General features: G+C 41.1%; 1 protein-coding gene across 1 annotated transcript in view; it reads right to left on the reverse strand.

The window, feature by feature from the left end:
- Positions 1-9,905: 9,905 nt before the first annotated feature.
- Positions 9,906-20,281, reverse strand: part of TASP1 (taspase 1) — a 241,286-nt gene continuing 230,910 nt past the window's right edge. Inside the window, exon 15 of the mRNA XM_081257714.1 lies at positions 9,906-10,930. Within this exon, the coding sequence (XP_081113840.1) occupies positions 10,838-10,930 (93 nt within the window). The 3' untranslated portion in view covers positions 9,906-10,837. The remainder of the gene's footprint in view (positions 10,931-20,281) is intronic.

Raw genomic sequence — 20,281 nt, forward strand, 5'->3', positions numbered from 1 at the left:
AACAGTGCTGCAATGAATATTGGGGTGCATGTGTCTTTTGAACTATGGTTTTCTCTGGGTATATGCCCATATGCTGGGTCATATGGTAATTCTATTTTTAGTTTCTTAAGGAACCTTCATACTGTTCTCCATAGTGGCTGTATCAATTTACATTCCCACCAACAGTGCAAGAGGGTTCCCTTTTCTACACACCCTCTCCAGCATTTGTTGTTTGTAGATTTTCTGATGATGCCCATTCTAACTGGTGTGAGGTGATACGTCATTGTAGTTTTGATTTGCATTTCTCTAATAATTAGTGATGTTGAGCAGCTTTTCATGTGCTTCTTGGCCATCTGTATGTCTTCTTTGGAGAAACGTCTATTTAGGTCATCTGCCCATTTTTTTATTGCGTTGTTTGTTTTTTTAATATTGAGCTGTCCAATGTTATTATTGATATAGTTAAATCTATATTTGCCATTTAATTTTTTTGTTTTCTGTATGTCTTATGTCTGTTTTGTTCCTTTATTCCTCATTTACTGCTTTATTCTTTTTTTAAATTGAAGTACAGTTGATTTACACTGTTTCAGGTGTACAGCAAAGTTACTACTTTATTCTGCTTTCAGTGACTATTTCTAGTGTAACATTTTAATTCCTTTAATGATCTTTTTCACTATTTATTTCATTATTTTCTTAGTGGTTGGTCTAGGGTTTACCATATATATAAGAATCAACTTCAAATTTATTCTAACATAATTCCAACAAGAAATAGAAATACTACTCCTATATAGCTCTATTTACCATACTCCTTTTTTGTGCTATTATTATCATACATATTACATCTATAGATGTTGCAAATGCAATTCATCATTATAATTATTATGTAATATAATTTTATATCTATTAAAGAAGCTGCAATAAGAAAGAAGGGCAAGTGTATATTTGTACATTTCTTATGTTTACTTTCTTATTTACCCATTTCGGTTCTCCTTATTTGTTCCTGTGGGTTCAAGTTACCATCTGGTTTCATTTTCTTACTCCAGTACAACTCTGCTCCCACTCATATCCTTTGTGCTGTCAAATATATTACATTATACCTTCTAGGTCCAACAATGCAATTACTTACATACTATTTTATACATTTGCTTTTTAAATTAGGTAATAGAAGAAAGGAAAAAATATGCACTTGTACTGTATTTTATAAATACATGATCACCTTTACTGACTCTCTTTTTCTGTGTGGATTCCGATTTCCATCTGGGTTTACTTACTTTCAGTCTGAAGGACTTCCATTAATATTTGTTGTAAAGCTAGTCTGCTAGCAACAAATTCTCTCTCTCTCTCTCTCTAGTTTACTTGGAAATATCTTAATTTTACCTTCATTTTTGAAAGATAATTTTGCTGGGTATAAGATTCTTGTTAAGAGTTTTTATTTAAGCACTTTGAATATGCTGTTCCACTGCCTCCTGGTCTCTATGGTTTCTGATCAAAAATCAGCCGTTAATTTTCTGAGGGTTCCCTTATAAGAGATGATTCAGTTTTCTCTTGTTTTCAAGGTGTTCTCCTTGTCTTTGGCTTTCAGCACTTTTATCATGATGTGTCTATTTGTGGATCTCTTTGCATTTATTCTACTTGAAGTTCGTTGAGCCTCCTGAGTGTGTAGATCAAAGTTTTTCAGCAAATTTGAGAAGTTTTTAGCTGCTATTTCTTCAAACATTTTTCCTTCTTCTCTTCCTCCTCTCCTTCAAGTACTTCCACTATGCATACACAGGTGAACTTAAAGGTGTCCCACATTTCCTTGAGGATCTTTACTCTTCATTTTATTTTCTCTCTGTCCCCCACATTGTCTAATCTCTATCGATCTATCAAATTTGCTAGTTCTTTTTTCTGCTAGTTCAAATCTACTGTTGAGCTCCTCTAATACACTTTTTTAAAATTTTCAGTCATTGTACTTTTCAACTCCAGAATTTCCATTCGGTTCTTTTTTATAATTACTCTCTCTTTATTGATATTATCTATTCCATGAGATATTGTCTTCATACCTCACTTTACTACTTCAAGCATGGTTTCTTTTAGTTATTTGAGCATTTCTGTCTTGGGTGGCTTAAACAACAAACATTTATTTCTAACCATTCTGAAGGCTGAGAAGTCCAAGATCAGGTGCCAGCATGACTGGATTCTGTTGAGAGCCCTCTTCCTGGTTTGCAGATGTCTGTCTTATTGCTGTGCCTTCAAATGGCAAAGAGCAGAGAGAGGAAACTAGTTCTCTCAGGTTTCTTATAATAGCATTAATCCCACTCATGATTGCTTCACTCTCATGACCTAACTATCTCCCAAAGGCTCCACCTCTTACTATCATCACCATTAGAGGCTAGGATTTCAAATTTTGAATTTGGTGCAGAGACACAAATGTTCAGTCCACAACAATATTTGTGATGGCTACTTTAAAGTCTTTGTTAAATCTGACATCTGGCCCTCCTCTGAGATAGTTTCTGTTGCTCGTTTCCCTCCAAGGCTAGGTCACATGTACCTATCCTTTTAGCTGTCTTGTAATTTTATGTTGAAAACTGGACATTTTAGATGATATAGACTCTGCTTACTGATTTCTCTCTCCCCTCTCTGGGGCTTGTTTTTGCTGTTGTTTGATTGCCTATTTGATTTGTGAAATGGCTACACTATTTTGGTGAAGTCTATTTCCCCTGTGATTTGGAGCACACCACATTTTCTTTCTGAGTACTTTTAAAATACCAAATGTTGGTAATTACTAAATGATCTTTGTTGCCTTGTCTAGCTATGAAGTTTTAAGACTCCAAATGCAGAAATCAATATCCTTATAAAAATGGTTTTAAAAAATAGAAGAGATGAAAGACATGTAGTCCTTGAGCTCCAATGAAGACATTTGCTCAGATACTCACATTCACATTTCCTGCTGCTTCATGTGCCCCAACCCTTTCTTCTCATGTCTTCTCTTCTAGACATGAGCCTCTCTCTTACCCTTTCTGCAGAGACCTTGGAAGCCATGCATGAAAATATTTTGGAGCCAAAGTATGGAAGGACCTCAGTTCCTGAATCACTGTTTGGAGGATGGCTGCCACTTAGACTTCATCTGTGCAAGAAAGCTTTATCATATTTAGACTTTGAGATTTGGGGGGTTATCTAGCTTGCAGCCAGTATTGCCCTAAATAATAGTTTCATGTCTTTGGAGTCAACCAGTTGCCATTAGCCCCTAACTGTAACCATGAATCAAATGAAATTAAAGTGAAACATGGAAAATATGACCAGACACTGAAGCAATGGAAGAGATTTTTGGTAATTGACTCTGAATCCACTCTTTGCCTCTAGTAAGGATTCTGATCTGGCCAGGGCATCTGATTTGGACAGCTGCTCAGGAGCAGTCCTGAGCAGGGGAGCTGGATGAGGCCAGGTCACAAATGGTAATACTCACTCAAATGACTAGAGAACAGATGTATGGATACCGGGGGGTGGGGGGGATGAATTGGGAGAATGGGATTGACATATATACACTATTGATCCTATGTATAAAATTGATAACTAATGAGAACTGTATAGCACAGGGAACTCTACTCAATGCTCTGTGGTGACCTCAATGGGAAGGAAATCCAAAAAAGAGGGGATATATGTATACGTATAGCAGATTCACTTTGTTGTACAGCAGAAACTTACACAACATTGTAAAGTAACTACACTCCAGTAAAAAGTTTTTAAAAAGTGGGGGGATAGAAGAGCATATCCAAGAGCAAGAGGCCTTCCTGAGAGTAGAGCAGAAGGTGATCAGTTATATTAACATGTTTTCTCTCATCCAGTCCCTTCTTTACTCCATTCCTCATCCCTAGAGTTGTTACCCCTATAGATATCAATCTTTCTTCCTTATGTATCCTTCCAGAATTATGTATGCAATATAAGAAAATAGTTATATATAGTCTTTGTCCTAATTCTTATCCCAAAGACAGGATGTTATACACACTAACCTTTTCTTTGCCCTTTTCATCTAATATATCCTGAAGATCTTTCCATGCCATCAAAAAGAGAAACTCATCTTCCTTTTCAACAGCTTAATACTATTCCATTCTGTGGATAAATCATAGTTCATTTAACATCTTTATAGTAAGTATGAGTTATCCCCAATAATCTGCTATTACAAACATGCTGCAACAAATATCCTTGCACATATGTCATTTTGGTATGACTGTAGGTGTATTGATAAGATAAATTCCCAGAAGTATGTTGCTGATTTAGAGGGTAAATTGGCATGTAATTTTGATAGATATTGCCAAATTGCCTAAAAGCTTTTGCACAGCAAAGGAAACTACAAATAAGACGAAAAGGCAACCCTCAGAATGGAAGAAAATATTTGCAAACGAATCATCGGACAAGGGATAAATCTGCAAAATATATAAATAGCTCAATATTAAAAAAAAAAATGCCTCTGCTTTTGTGTTGCTGGGAACCTGCATGCAGCATGTCTTGAAAGGAACATGTTAAGAGGCCTCATGCAGAAGGAGAGGCCCTGAGCTGACAAGGGGAAGGAAGCTCAGTTGGTCCAGCCCCCAGTTCACCCTCCAACAAAGTTCAGCACACCAGTGACTACCAGTGAGAGCAGCAGGAAAACCAGTCAGAGAAGCCAAGTCTCACTGACAGAGTTGTGAGCAAATAAACCAGTTGTTGCCAAAGCTGCTCAGGTCTGGGGCGGTTTGTTATTCTGTGATATGTGATAAAAAGAACCCAAGAATTTTGGTCTGTGTATCCAGAAGAATAGAGTGAGCATTAGCTAGATGGAGTAGGCAGGTAGTTAACATGTTTGAGGGGAAATCTTGGGTGGAAAGATTAAAATCTTACTCTTTTTTTTTTTTTTTTTTTTTGCGGTACGTGGGCCTCTCACTGTTGTGGGCTCTCCTGCTGCGGAGCACAGGCTCCGGACGCGCAGGCTCAGCGGCCATGGCTCACAGGCCCAGCCGCTCCGCGGCATGTGGGATCTTCCCGGACCGGGGCACGAACCTGTGTCCCCTGCATCGGCAGGCGGACTCTCAACCACTGTGCCACCAGGGAAGCCCCTTACTACTTCTAAATGGAAAAGAACATTTGTTTTTTCTTAATAGAGTAGAAGAACAATATCCTCTATCTCTGAAGCACTGCTGGATTTTCCAAGGCCAGAAAAGGCCATTTTAGGAGCAACTCTTTGGATCTTCAAGATAATAGCCACGCAGAGGGTAAAGGAATTGTTTAGATTCTTTTCTTTCCAGCTTCTGAAGCTCTGTTGACAATCAGTGAAACCCCCATGGCAGTTTGAGGTAGAGAAACCCTCGCCCAGTTTTTCTGGCTTTGCCACTGTGGTTTCAGGGCTTCAAGGACTCTATCATGTAAAGGAGAAACCACGGTGCTTGCTTTCCCTCCCGCTTTCCACAACTGGTCACGAAGAACCACCCTGGGCTTGGCTGATGGGCTTCTGGAAGCTGAGTGTGCAGCCTTGGAGGAAGGCCCTTGCCAGTTTTCGATGTAATCCTTCCTGTGGCCGTACACTTCAGAGACAGCAGCGCTTGGGAAAAGAAAAACTGCCTGGTCAATTTGGTTAGCCTGTGGGTCTCTGATGATACACATCTGGGCTGATACCTTGTGAATTTTCCGCAAATTAAGTGTTGGGGAAAGGCAGTGTATTGCTTAAGAATTTTAACTCTCCCAGAATAAATATTAATGTAAAAGGATTGCTTGTATGTTGCCAACCTCCCGCTCACTCACTCCCACCTGTAGCCCACGACATTCACCCACCCACACCTCCTTCCCACATTTACCAGCTAAAGTCAAATTCATTGTACACACAAAGGCTTATCTTCCGGGTTCAACCTTTTCTTGGGCCAGTTCCTGGGAGGGAGGAGTGGCTTCCATCCATCATCCCTCTGTAGATCCTCGACCCCGTGACCCACCACTGCAACCCTAAGTAGGGCAAGGAGATGAGGCATCACGGCACAAAGGGATTCACAATGTTGAGCAACTATAGGGTTTATGTCAGAGTAAAGTTGATGGGTTTGACTTAATAAACATTTTGTTTTCAGAAAAATGTTAGGAGGCAATGCTTAGAAATTTAATCATATACCAAAGGGGAAAGGAAGGTGAGGGATAAATTAGGAGTTTGGGATGAACAGATACACACTACTCTATGTAAAATAGATAACCAGCAAAGACCTACTGTATAGCACAGGGAACTATACTCAATATTTTGTAATAACCTGTAAGGGAACAGAATCTGTAAAAGAATATATGTGTACCTGAATCACCATGCTGTACACCTGAAACTAACACAACATTGTAAATCAACTGTACCTCAATTTAAAAAAAAGAAATGTGAAAAAGAAATTTAACCATAAAATTACGTTAAGGATATCCAGGCTTGAGAGATGGCTTCCTGGAAACAGGTGTCATATGAGGCTGTTATAGCGTGGTCAACATGTAGATGTGTTCACAACACAGGGACGCTGACAACACTGCCTTGGTCTCTTCAAGTCATAACACACCTTTGGCCATGGTTTCTTCCAATTACCATTAACACAATTCCAGGCCACTTCCCCTAAGGCGTCCATCAACCCATGACGACCTGCTGCTGCTCAGCTTCTGTTCATTCCCACCTCCTTAAAAGCTTTCTCCCACCTCCAGGGGTCTGATGACTGTCAGCACTGACAGTCATAAACTTCTACCTTCGTGGTACTACCAGCCTTATCACCTGGAGAATGTCCACCGGATGTTATAGATGAAGATAGCTCATGAGGAGCACAGGCAGGAGGAGAGTCCCCAGGGTCGGGGGGTGGCAGCGGGTGCACTTACAGACCAGTGAGTCCACCCTCTGCAGGAGAGAGTATAAAGGCCCTCCGAGGCTTCATGACCGAAAGCATATGGAACAGAATGAAACTTAGTTTCAAGTTCCTCAGCAGCAACCCTAAGACAAGGAGTTGAGAGCAAGTAGTGCATCTGGGAGATGATTCCAGGAAACACAGGTTGGGGGTGGGGAAGTGTACAGGGAAGGGAAGAAAGCCAGTACAAGGTATATTTGTAAGTCAGTGACCACGGGGGCAACTGAAGTTTAAATCTCTCAAAAACAGTGTGAAACACCTGCTTCGGAATTACCCCACCCAAGGAGCAGGGGAGCGGCTCCTTGTATATTTATACATCAACTTCTGTTCATCACTTGTTGAGAGCTGCTTCTGGGGGTGCTGGTTCCCTGGACTTCTGGCCCACTGTGTGCAGGGACAGAGTAGCTTTCCACGGTCCCAGAGAAAGTCCTCAGGCACAGAGGTGCAGATGTGAGCCTGTAAAAGTTGTCTGGGGCTCTGTGAAACAGAAGACCCATGGGCAATGACAGTCATCTGTGCCAGGACACCTGCTGAGTTGGCTAAGACCTTACCTCAGTGCTCATTGCATGGACCTGTGGCCTCAGAGAATGGATGCTGAAAATGTACTGTCAGTACTGTGATCAGTTTATAAAAGTTTTAGGATAAAATATATGTATTCATATCCATATATGAATTAGCTAAACCAGAATTGTATGGGGAAGCAGTAAATGAGGTATGTGTAACCCTATAGGTTTGGACAGCTTTCCATGACATTATTAAGTGAAAATTGAAGGTTCTATAACCCCACTTGGGGGTTCAATACAATCCCATTTTTGTGTTAAAAGCACAGAAAATTTATATATGAGAAGAGTCTTTAAGAATAGAAGCTAAGGGACTTCCCTGGTGGTCCAGTGGTTTAGACGCTTCCATTGCAGGGGGCATGAGTTTGATCCCTGGTCGGGGAAATAAGATCCCACAAGCCTCGTGGCTTGGCCAAAAAAGAAAGAAAAGAATAGACGCTAAAGGTTACAAGCTAAAGTGTTAATAACTGTTGTCTCTAGGGAAGTGGGGTTATGAGTTAAATTTTTTGTTGCTTTCTAAGTTTTTGTAATAAGCATGGATTGCTTTTATAACCATGACCAGATTTCTAAAAATTCACAATAATGAAATATAATGTCAAGATACGAGAATAGTTCCAGTACTTTTCTAAATCTTCCTTTCTTCCTTCCCTCACACCCTCCATCTGTTACAACAGAGTAACCTTACTTCTTTCAGGTAACTGGTATGAACATCACCACTCTCAAACATGGGAGAAGATGAAGAGTTCGGCACAAAAGGCTTTTGAGGAACCAAAAGAGATGTCCTTACGTCTATAAACTAAAACTCATCCATTTTGCTCACAGACAAGCATCTCAGACTAGCATCAGGGGCTTGTTTATAGGTACTTCGTACACAGTTCTAACAGACATTGGCATCTGCGTTCAAGTTCACATTTAGAAGAGGCATTTAGACGATAAGAAAGGGCCCGCCACAGGCAGACACACAGGAAGCAGGGAGAGGTGGCAGAGGTGACAAGCGAGGACAGAGCCCAGACAAGGCTGCCACACCTGCCAGTCAGCACAGGGACTCCTTAGGGCAGAGCACACACCCTCCGCCTCCTCACCAAGTGCGGAAGACACCCCTGTTTTCAAACTCAGAGCAGGATCACAGTGACAGCCTTGTGGCATCCAGGCCAGGCTTAACTGTACCCAAGAGAACCAAACATCCAATGCTCAGGCCTTAAAATGAAATAGAATAGAGGCCTATATAGTTAGGATCATCCACATTAAAAGTGGGTACCTTCAAACACAGCTTCGGAGTCTTGGTGATATAGGCCAGACTAGGGAATGAGGTTACATTCTTATCTGTTTCTATCTTTCCTACTTTTGTGTGAAACGAAGTTGATTTTATATCTGTCAATACCTTCTGGTTCCAGTATCTCTTCTTTAACATCTGATCTTACAATTAAGATTTCTTGCCTCCATGACCGTTCGACTTTTTTTTCCTCCTGGTTTCATAATATTCCCTAAATTAAAAAAAAAAAAATCAGAAATTGGAGACTAAAGTCCTAACAAACTGTTTTTGGAGGGGCTGTGTTCTTTTATACTGACCATTTTAATCTCTTCATAAAAGGGGTGTTTAACAAGCCCAAACTTTTAAATATGAACAGAATAAAGTCAAAAGGAGATGAAAGAAATGGCATTCCTGGTGAAATAGGTCAGATGATTTTCAGACTCCAAAGTGTCCTGATAGTTTTATGTGATCCAATCCAGTTCCTGAAAAAACCCTGCCAACAGGTAACAGGTCTTTGAAAGCTTTTGAAGCCAAAGGCTCCCCACCAGCCAGCCCATCTCTTACTAAGTTCTCAGCCTCATTAAGAATGAGAAACAGATACCACGGCACCAACCTGTCTACGAGAACACAGCGAGACAAATGTAATTGCCTGTACGAGGAATATAAGTCAGCAACTCCCAAAGCATTCATATTTACACCCACTCCATTTTGGTTGTCTTTCCTTTATAATTTGCCCATACATCGATGTCAAGTGTATAATTTCATCTGGGGCTTTATCAGTTACCGCCCAGAGCCATGATTATATGGTGCAGGGAACTTCCTCCCCCTGAGTGAGTCTATCTTTAGTATCTTCTTAATAGTTACTTCTTACATGTAAAATCAAAAGGAAAGTCTTGGTTTTCTTATGTGGCTCCAGAATCACTAAATATAACATTTAGAAGCAATTTATCAACTGAAACCATTGACTTTTCAGCTGCCACTACCATTTCTCAAAGCAAAGTGTTCTTATTCCTTCCCTTGGTTATTTTTTATCAAATTACAATGAAAATTTTAGGGACTTCTGTATTGACCATTCAATCATGTACTAAGTTCATCTTTCATCTTGCTGGTGTCCAGCCTAATTAAATAGAGATGAAACTGAATTTTGAATACTCAGAACCACAGCAAGAGGCATAAAGGTATGACTTCCGGACGAAGTAACTTTTTACAAACAAAAAACGGCTCTCCAATCTACGATTCAAAAGATAATTTATTAGTCTGAGAAGAGGAGTCACACACTATACCCAGTAATATGTTTCTTTTATTTTTGTTCCTTTATCTTAAAAATATATGTAAACAAGAAACAAAGATAATATTGAATTTTCCCATAAATTTTGCTTTCTTATTTACAGTGTTACATTGTAAATAACATTCCATTATACACAAATTAAGGACTGTGCATTACTGTATGTTCTCTTTACATATTCTTTCATAATATAGTACACACAGCTCGAAGCTATGCAGTATTTAAGCTTAGAAAAGCTTGAAAGAAGTACAAACTTTATCAATAAGACTATTACTTAAAAAGGTTCTGACCTTAATTCTCTGCTAGATTGTTTCACTGAAACCATTCTTTGTTAAAGAAAAATGCCCCATATGAGGGATGAGAACAACAGTTTAAGTTACCATAGGAGCCACTTAAACTGGCTAACAAATAAAAACACTTTGTTACTAGCACTGTTATCAAATGGAGCATGGCCACTGTCAGTCATTTCAACAAGTAGATTTACTCTGCAGTTCCGACACGTTATATCAAAGACAGTTGGTACCTCTTTGTGAAATCAACAATGTTTCCTGCAACTTTAGGTTTTACTTGTAAACAGTTAAAGCACACATTTTGGGAAGATGATTTAATCATTCTTGGTCTGAGGTTACACAATAAGGAGGAATTTCTATTTCATCGAAGGAGAAGCAAGCGTGCGCACGGGCGCGCGCGCACACGCACACACACACACACAGAGTCCCGCTCATCCGCCCAAGACGCGTGTGTCACCAAGCGCTAACTACAGCAGCACTAGTGTCGCGAGCGATGCACGAGGCTGCGACAGGAATTATAAAACGAGGAAGATAAAACACCCAACTTCGGTTAAAACCCTGCGAAGCTCGGGTTCTGAAATGCCGCTCAGATGCTCTGTGTTCAGCCTGAAGGTTCAGCTCACTGGGCTCTCCAGGCGGCAGACCCCACCTTCAATCGCCACGGACTGTCCGGCTACCGCACCGGGAGGGAGTCTGGAAATGTGAGTCTGCAGAGGAGGAGACGGAAGACTGTTAGAGGTGCCAGCTGTGTCCCCCTGACGTGCGACAAAGGCGGAGAAAACACCAGAGCATCTTGGCTTCTCTTTGCTTCTGAGCATCTACAGGCTGTGCTGGCGGGTAACTCAGGTGCAGACAGATCCTGTTTGTCCAGATCTCAGGGGATATTAACTGAGTACCTACTACCTGCCAAGCATAGCACTGGTAGCTGGAGATAGAGACCGGGACAGCCCAGGCCTCCAGGAGCACAGAGCTTACAGTTTAGTCACACTCAGAACAAGAGTGGTTTTAAGGTCACCTGTATTGAGCATATTCCAGTTACCTGAAAACTACCAGTTGATATACATTTTGTCCTCTGAACATTCAAAGCAACTGAGAATACCCGATTCATGTTTATTCCCTCAATTGACTCCTTAAAGTATTTAAATAGCTTACAAAAATCAGATCACTCAACAACCTCAAGTGAGGCAACAACAAAAAAAGAAAAAGAAAACTTACAAAAATAAGTTAAAGACAGGCATGAGTTAACACACAAAATCTAGCCTGAGTTCTGTCCCCGTGCTGGAGGCAGATTGCTGCCCTGTCTCGGAGCTTCCCAGTGGCCAAGACCAGACAGGGGTCTACATGGTATAACGGGATCACACAAACCAACCACTCAAAGGAGAAAACCATTCCCGGCACAGAGTCCAAGGAGCCATTCCTCTTGTAGGGCTTCACCCACAGCAGGTACCATGTATAGTGGATGAGTGAAGACAGCGATTGTACAACAAGGAGTTTTATAGGGCTGAACAATACAGCATCACTCAAAGGAGGCCAGCAGGAAAAGCTCTTCCACAAGGGGTCAGGGCCACGTCAGCCAGGAATTCCTTTCTTTGATGATCTGGTTTAATCCGGGGATAGATAAATGTCGGAGTTTCTAAGAAGAACAGAGGGACTGTATATCCTTCAGGTATTCCTCTCTGATTCTGCTTCTCCACACAAGCTTTTCCTGAGGACTGAACCCAAGAGAGTTCCAGTCCCAGAGTGAACTTGCTGGATGCAGCTGGTGAGGTGGCCAAGCCTGGGGTGGGTCTGACACCCTCTCACGCAACCAAAAATAAAGCAAGCATATGCTTTAGATGGAGCAACAGGTAAGCTACCTGGTTTTAGTTTGACGGTGGGTACTGTTCTTGGGTCTCACTGCACAAGTCCCATTAGAGGAGCTGACATAAGTCAGCAATTTGGAAAGCTCTAGAGAACAGAAAGTGTTCTCTAGGTACTTAGTGTTTCTGTGCGCAAGGCAGGAAGCCACCTGTAACCTCCAGGAGGGAGGCCCGTCAACTTTGGGGTGGAGAGTTGGGCAAGGCAGTCCATGTGGCACCTCCTGGGAGGTGAGCATCACTGAGTTTGGTCTCCAGGCTCACGCCTCTGGGCACCCTGTCCCAGAATCTGGCCTTGTTATTGCATCTGAAGGTTGTTTAGTATATCTTATTACATCTTATAAGTACGGATATATTATACCCGAGAAGTCCACAGTAAGACACACTTGTGGATCTTTCACTCCTTGTGATGTCTTATTAACCTAGCGGGAGAAGTTTGAAGAGGACGTGTTGATTCTGCTACCCAGCAGTCCTTGTCACATCAGGCACAAAACGCTCAGATCCACAACTCCCAGGGCTCAGTGTTGATGGGGCCCTTTTATTCTTTCAGGGATTCATTAACATGAGGTTAAAGAATTTTTTCCTCAGGCATCATTCATCGATTAAAAAAAAAGAAGTTCTAAACAAAGGCAATCCCTGAGAGACGAGAAGCCCCTTAGTCTATCTCATCTCTCATCTCACCCTCCTCAGCCATGAAACAGTCACATGGCTAGGACAGGGATCAAGAATGTGGAAAACAATATGGTGGTTCCTCAAAAAATTAAACATAGAATTATCATACGATCCAACAATTCCACTTCAGGGTGTATACCCAAAACAAGTAAAAGCAGGGACTCATATATTTGTACACAATGCTCATAGCAGCATTATTCACAATAGCCAAAAAGTAGAAGCAACCCAAATGCCCATCAACAGATAAATAAACAAAACATGGTCTATACATACAGTGGTATATTATTCAGCTTTAAAAAGAAATGACATTCTGACACATGGTACAACATGGATCAACTTTGAAGATACTAAGCTCAATGAAATAAGCCAGACACAAAAGGACAAATATTACATGATTCCACTTATATGAGGTACCTAGAAGTCAAATTCACAGGACAGGAAGCAGAATTGTGGTTGCCAGGGGCTGAGGGTAGGTAGAATTATGGAGTCATTACTTAACAGGCACACAGTCTCAGTTTGAGAAGGTGAAAAGTTCTGGAGATGGACGGTGGTGATGGTTGCACAACAATGTGAATGTACTAAATGCCACTGCACAGTACACCCAAAATGGTTAAAATAGTAAATTTTATGTTATGTATATTTTAGCACAATTAAAAAAAAGAAAAAAAGAAGAAAGCAGAAATGACCATTTTCTTCCTGGTCCAGAACTGTATTCTATAAGATGGCATTAAGAGACGGGGTTAGCTAGGAATGAATCCATGATGCAGACCCCAATGGAGAAACATTAACACCAGGTTCTGTTCACAAATAGGTTGAAAATTTCCAATCAGGTTACTTAAGATATCTGTCCCTAAAAGTGAAGCTCACAGGAAACTCCATCCTCACGTTTCCCAGAGATTCAGAGAGAATCCAGTGAGACTTCCTGGCACGCCTGGTGGTCCAGGCACCAGAGGCAACAAAGAATAAATTAATTGTTAAAAGATCAAAGAGCGACCATATGTCCAAGCAGACAGCCTGCAACTTGACCAGGGGGATGTCAGTCTTAAAGCAACTGATTTTTTCTGCTGAGCATGAAAAAGACCCAGGACTAGAAGGAAGAAACTGCTGTCCCACAGACCAGGGGACTTGATAGCAATCCTCTGAGATTTACAGAAACACAGATGGCCAATCCAAACTTACCTCGAACGCTCCTACCCCCACCAAGTTTACAACAGAAAAACATCTAAATAAACTGAGCTAAACCACAAAGTGTCAAGGAGAGTTAGGAAGGAAAAGAAAAAAGAACTGGAAAAGATGACAAAGGTCTTGAGATATTTATTAATGGTACATGGGCAAAATACTTCAAAAATACATTGAGATTTGTATAAATTGAGCTGTTTACATAAGACAGAAATGCTCAACCAGACAAACAAGTTGTTAAGATTAACTTCTCCGGATTACTGCTTCCCTAAATTATCATCTAGTCAAGGGGGATTTTGCAGTTACAAAACACACTGGCATGATTTTGGTGTTGAGGGGAATAGAATGGTTAACCGTCCAAATGTATGTCAACACTTCACCAGTTTCATCAATCAACATGGTCTTCTGACTCATCGGAAAATAAGTAACCTTGGCCTGAAAAAGTTTGAGCCAAGATGTATTTGAAGCTTTCTGTGGAAATTTCAATGGAGCATCAAATCATATTATAAACAGTGGGGGCTGTTTAAGAGAATATTTTATATGAGTGTTTATCTCTAAAAGTTCTTTTGGAGAAGTGGGTTTGAATTCCTTGAGCCTAAAAATGTCTGTGGACAGTTCACCACTGTCTATGATGAACTTGTATGCCAGCATTTAAAAGTGCAATAAAGTATTTTATATTGGGTGTGTAAGGACTGTGCAGACTCTAGGGTGTCCTACAAGCATAAGACCTTAACAAGGTGTCTTTAAAACCATTTAAGTAGCAGTGTACTTTTATTGGAATTGGGAACTAATGAGAAATAGCACATGAAAATGGTAGATGCCAGAGCACCAGTATCCTTCCATTCTTTCAGAATGCCTCACTCATACACCTCTCTAACGAGGATTCCATGTCTCTAATATCCTTTTCGGTTCTTTCTCTGGGAAAGACTTCCTTGACTGGATCCTCCTCTCGATCTAGAAGCCCTCCTTCTAGCTCCTACAGCTCCCAGCTGAGCATTTCACGTCTTGTGATGTAACTGTCCGGGTTTTGGTTTGTTTTGAATTTTTGAATCTCTGTAACTGAAAGCCAGCTGGAGGCAGAAGTTTGTCATACACTCACCTCTGTATTCCCTGCACCTGTCAAAGTGTCCGACACAAAGGCACACTCTGGAAATGCTCACTGAGTGAAGTGACTAAAGTATACCCTTCAGGGCTATGTTTATGTACAAAGAATCTCAGGCGTTTTAACTCGTGTGACCAGTCAGTTTGGTTAAAAAGTCAATCACACTAGTTTGTTATAGTAAAGATTATTTTTAAATAGATTTTTTAAAAGTATGGACTGACTCCATTTTCCCACTTTCCAAGTGATTATGCTTTTAGAATGGAGATAGAGCCTTAGATTCTGCAGATGCTAACAGTGCCACACCAATGGAACCCAATGGCCTTGGAGTTAGAATTCTCTGCTTTCCTGCTAATTCCCTGAGTGACCGGACAGATCCTTGAGGTTAACACTCCTAGAAGAACTATCACTTTGTAAATTAAACTGTCTATTCAAAGCCAATAGTCTTAGGGTTGTATCTTTCTATAAAACCAAATACATTGCATAATAACATATTTAGCCTGAAGATTTCAAAATGAGAAAGTGAAAGAAAAAAATAATATAGAAATTATATAATTGCTTGATGTCCTAATCACAATCTAAGTAGTAGCTGAGACTTCCTATCTTTCATACTCGTGTCTTTAAATCTTTTGAGACCACCTTAGTGACTGCTTTTTGTGGTTTCCAGGAAAACTACAAGCGCACAACTTAATTTTGAAAGTCTCAAAGCCTTCATTTAGTGGTTACATTTTAATCCATCTTTCCACTCACAGGAGAGTTGCTTGAGATCTGCCACAACAGTCAAGGGAAGATTCTCTTAAACAAGTTATTATCCTCCTTTGGTGGGGTCAGGAACATAAAATCTAGATAGACACAGCTCAAAAAAAAAAAAGCTCTTGGAAATATTTTATTCATTGGTTTCATAATTCTGAGTTTGGTTTTCTGCCTTTTTAAAAAAAAAACCAACAGTTTTCTCATTGATCAGTGGCTAAGAAAGTGCATGTAGCATACAACATATAGTGTCCAATTCTAAAGTTAATCTACAAAGGCAGTTTATCATAAGGGCTATGTGCATGGGTTACAGGATCAGAGCACCTTGAATTCTGGGCCATCTCTTCTTCCTGGACACAATGCTGGACTACATTTCCCAGGCTTCTTTGCAGTTAGATGTGGCTATGTGACTGCAATCAGGCTGATGGACTGAAGTGATGTTTGCCACTACCAAGCCCGGCAGAAAATCTTACAAACCATTCTCCATGTGCTTTCTCTGATGACCTGAGGCCTAGATGATGTAAGGAGCTTGGGACCCTGAATCATAATTTGGAAGAGAGTCCTCTGCCAATCAGAAACCCCAATTTGTATTTTTGTGAATGAGAAACATGTTTCTTACCGTGTTTGAACAACTATACACATATATTCTGGGGTTTGCTTGTTACAGCAGCTGGAGTTATCTTTAACAACGATTCCATCCAGGCCTCTGCACTTACTAGCTATGTAACCTCTGCTGGTTACTTAACTTCTCAGGACCGCACCTCTAAAATAGCTATACAGTAAGTCCCCTACATATGAACCTTCAACTTGTGAACTTTCAAAGATGCGAACGTGTGTTCGCATGTAATTACATAAGTTAGTTCATGCGTCTGGCGTACATTGTCACATGCGTGCATCCTCTACAAGTGGTTGTGTTTTTGTGTACTTTACTGTACAGTACTGTATAGAGTACTGTAGTATAGTATCTTTATTTCAAGCCCAGGATGTCCAGAAGCAAGCGTAAAAGCAGCGGTGATGTAGCTCGTACTGCTAAGAAGCGCCAAGCGATAACAATGGAAACAAAAATGAAAATAATTGAGATTGTGGGGTAAGGCGAAAAGATGGTAGACGTCGCTCGTTCTTATAACATGAATCGTTCAACCATCGGCATGATTCTGAAGAATGAGGACAAGATCATGGAACATGTGAAGTCTGCTGTGCCGATGATGCCAACAATAATATCGAAGAAGCGTGGAAAAATGACGGAGGAGATGGAGAATCTTCTCAGTGTGTGGATGCAGGATCACATCAGTGTCGAGTCCCACTCAGTTTAATGGTGATTCAAGAGAAACCTAAAAGCCCTTAAGACGACTTGAAGGAGAAACATGGAGAAGAATCAGAGGGCGCATCTTTTAATGCCAACCATGGCTGGTTTCATCGGTTCAAGGATAGAGCCAACCTTCACAACGTAAAAGTAAGTGGCGAGGCAGTGAGTGCAGATACGGTAGCTGCCTGGTAGCTGCCTGGGAATTTCCTGAAACGCTTCGAGAAATTATTGATGAAGGCATGTATCTACCTGAGCAGATTTTTAATGTGGATGAGACAAGACTGTACTGCAAGAGGATGCCAGACCGAAGTTACATCAGTAAGGAGGAAAAGCTGATGCCAGGCTATAAAGCAGCAAAGGATAGGCTAACTCTGTTGTTTGGTGGCAATGCTTCTGGTGAACCAAAGAGATACACAATGCAGGAAATGGCAAGGGGATTTTCTTTATCCAAGGAGGCACTGTTAGTTTTTGAGGCACAGGACCCGAACGTAGAATGGTACAGGAAGGTTGCAGCAGCCGTTCAGAATGCAATCCAGTGCCTCTGTGTCTTCTATGATGAGAAAAAAAGAGCTACTACTCAGACATCACTGGATTGTTTTTTCAAGAGGGTAGATAGAATTGAATCCAGCAAGGAACCAGAACCTGTGGCACTGATGTCAGACATGCGTGAAATTGCAGCTTGCCGTCTCCTATTGCTGACGATCCTTCAGCTCTACCATCTCCCACCTCCTCTCCTTCCTCCAGTCAGTAACTCTTCTTGCCTGTTCACTCGATGCCAGCCCCTGTGTGCCAGCTGTTGTACTGTACTACTGTACTTTTCAAGGTACTGTACTGTAAGATTAAAAAATGTTTTCTTTTTTTGTGTTTTTTTAATGTTATTTGTGTGAAAGTATTATACACCTATTATAGTACAGTACTATAGAGCCGATTGTGTTAGTTGGGTACCTAGGCTAACTTTGTTGGACTTAAGAACAAGGTGGACTTTATGAACTCGCTCTCGGAACAGAACTCACTCGTATGTAGGGGACTTACTGTAAGAGCATTTGTCATCAGGTTGACAAGGACTACATGAGATACTGCATGCAATGAGAGCACGTGTCAACACATTAGATTCTTATTATCAAACAAACACATAGCCGTAGCACAAAACATTATGCAGCACAATATCTATTACACATTATTTGATACCCCAGAATTGGGTAATTCTATTTGAAATGTTTGATAGTCTTCAAAAATAGAACGAGATATTTTAATGAAAAATTAGCTGCATGCTAAAAGGTAAGGTGGAAGAAAATGGACATCTTTAGGCCAGTATTTTTGATGCTGCTGTTTTGCTCTCACTGATACAATAATTAACAATTGCTGAGTATTTACTACTAAGGGCTTTGTATATACCTGCTTGCTGTATCATTAATCTTCGATGGCTCAAAAACAATCAGCTCAGCATGCCTGGGTGCTACAGAGAAAACCAAAGTGGTAGAATACTGGCAAATTACCTTCTAAGAACATGTCATGCTGTTGGGAAGACAAGTAAGGCCATATGATTAGAAAACCATTAACAAAGGCACGTGACCATACACTAAGAGGGTATAACACTCCAGTGTGTGTTTTCCAACACTACCAAGCAATTAACTCTGTGGGTACTGACTGGGTGTCCTACAATTTAACGCAGTCCTGACACCATCTACCAGGAGACAGAGCCCACAGGTTAAGAGCTCAGTCCCACAAGACTGTCTCCCCACCATGCCAGATACCAATCACAAGTTCAGGTTGTCACCTACACTTCTGGCCCATGGCTATAAATTGGCTATATGAGAGGTTCCCACCACCCCCTCCTCAGGTTTGATTAATTTGCTAGAGCAGCTCACGAAATTCAGGAAAACAGTTTACATTATTATAAAAGGATATAATTTAGAAACAGCCAGATAGAGAAGAGATGCATAGGCAAGGAAGGTAGGAAGAGGCTTGGAGCTTCCATGCCTTCTCTGAAGGCACCACTCCCCCAAATCTCCACACGTTCACCATCTTAGAAGCCCTCTGAACCTTGTGTTTTGGGGGATTTTTATGGAGGCGCTGTTACATAGGTATGATTGATTACATTACTGGTCATTGGTGACTGAACTCAGTCTCTAGTCCCTCTCCCCTCCCCATAGGTCAGGGGCTGGGGCTGAAATTTCCAACCCTCTAGTCACATGGTTGGTTCCCCTGGTAACCAGACGCCAAGCTTAGGTTACCTTGGGGTTTTCCAAAAGTCACCTCATTAAAACAAACCCAGGTGTGCTTGAAAGGGGCTTGCTATGAGTAACAAGATACCCATTTCACCTTTATGGCTCTGAAATGATTTCAGAAACTGAGGACTAGAGATCAAATATTATAACAAAAGATGCTCCTATATTGCTATTATCACTTGGGAAATTCCAAGGGTTTGGGGAGCTGAGTCAGGAACCCTGGAGGAAGAACAAATATGTGCTTCTTATGCTAAATCACAGTATCACAGATACCCAACCACAAATGCTAATGAAGTCAAGAGAGAGAGAGCATGGATGCAGATCAAGGAGGTGGGGCAGGCTCTCCAGAGGCCATGGCACTGGACGGCAAATAGGACTGGAGGGCAGTGTTGGGCCTGAGTAAGGGAGAGCTGACAAGTTTGCTTGGTTTGACCCACACAGTGTTTCCAACTTCTAAAAATGTTAATAGTAAATATTTTAAAATAGGGAAATTGCATACAAGCATCTTGATTTCTAGATACTCTTGAAAAATCTGGCAACCCTTGCATTCCCTCACCAGAGTAAAGTCACAGCTACTTTCTTTAGAAGGGCATTTCTGGCAATAATTTCCCAGTGGTGGGGCTGTGTTCTGCCTATGGTGTGTGCTCAGATGGCCCTAACATCTGTGATCATCTTTCAGTGCAGTTATTATTATTGGTCCATTGGGTTCAGATGGTGGCAGCCCAATCCTCCCATCAACCTTTGCCTAATGGTTTTGTAACCATAGAACCAGTCCCAGACTGGGCCTATCCTGTCTCTAACAAGATACTGAGTTGTTTTTCAGAGACAACAGAACAAAACCTCAAGTCATGCAGCCGAAGCATGCAGAGATTTGGACCTCAAACAACCTGGAACCAAAGCTGTTTCCCCCACCCCCTCCAAAGGACCAGGGCCTCACCTTAACCTGAACTCCAGAGCCCTTTCAGAAG

The sequence above is a fragment of the Mesoplodon bidens genome (genome assembly GCF_964165515.1).
Source record: "Mesoplodon bidens genome assembly, chromosome: 15".
Taxonomy (NCBI): domain Eukaryota; kingdom Metazoa; phylum Chordata; class Mammalia; order Artiodactyla; family Ziphiidae; genus Mesoplodon; species Mesoplodon bidens.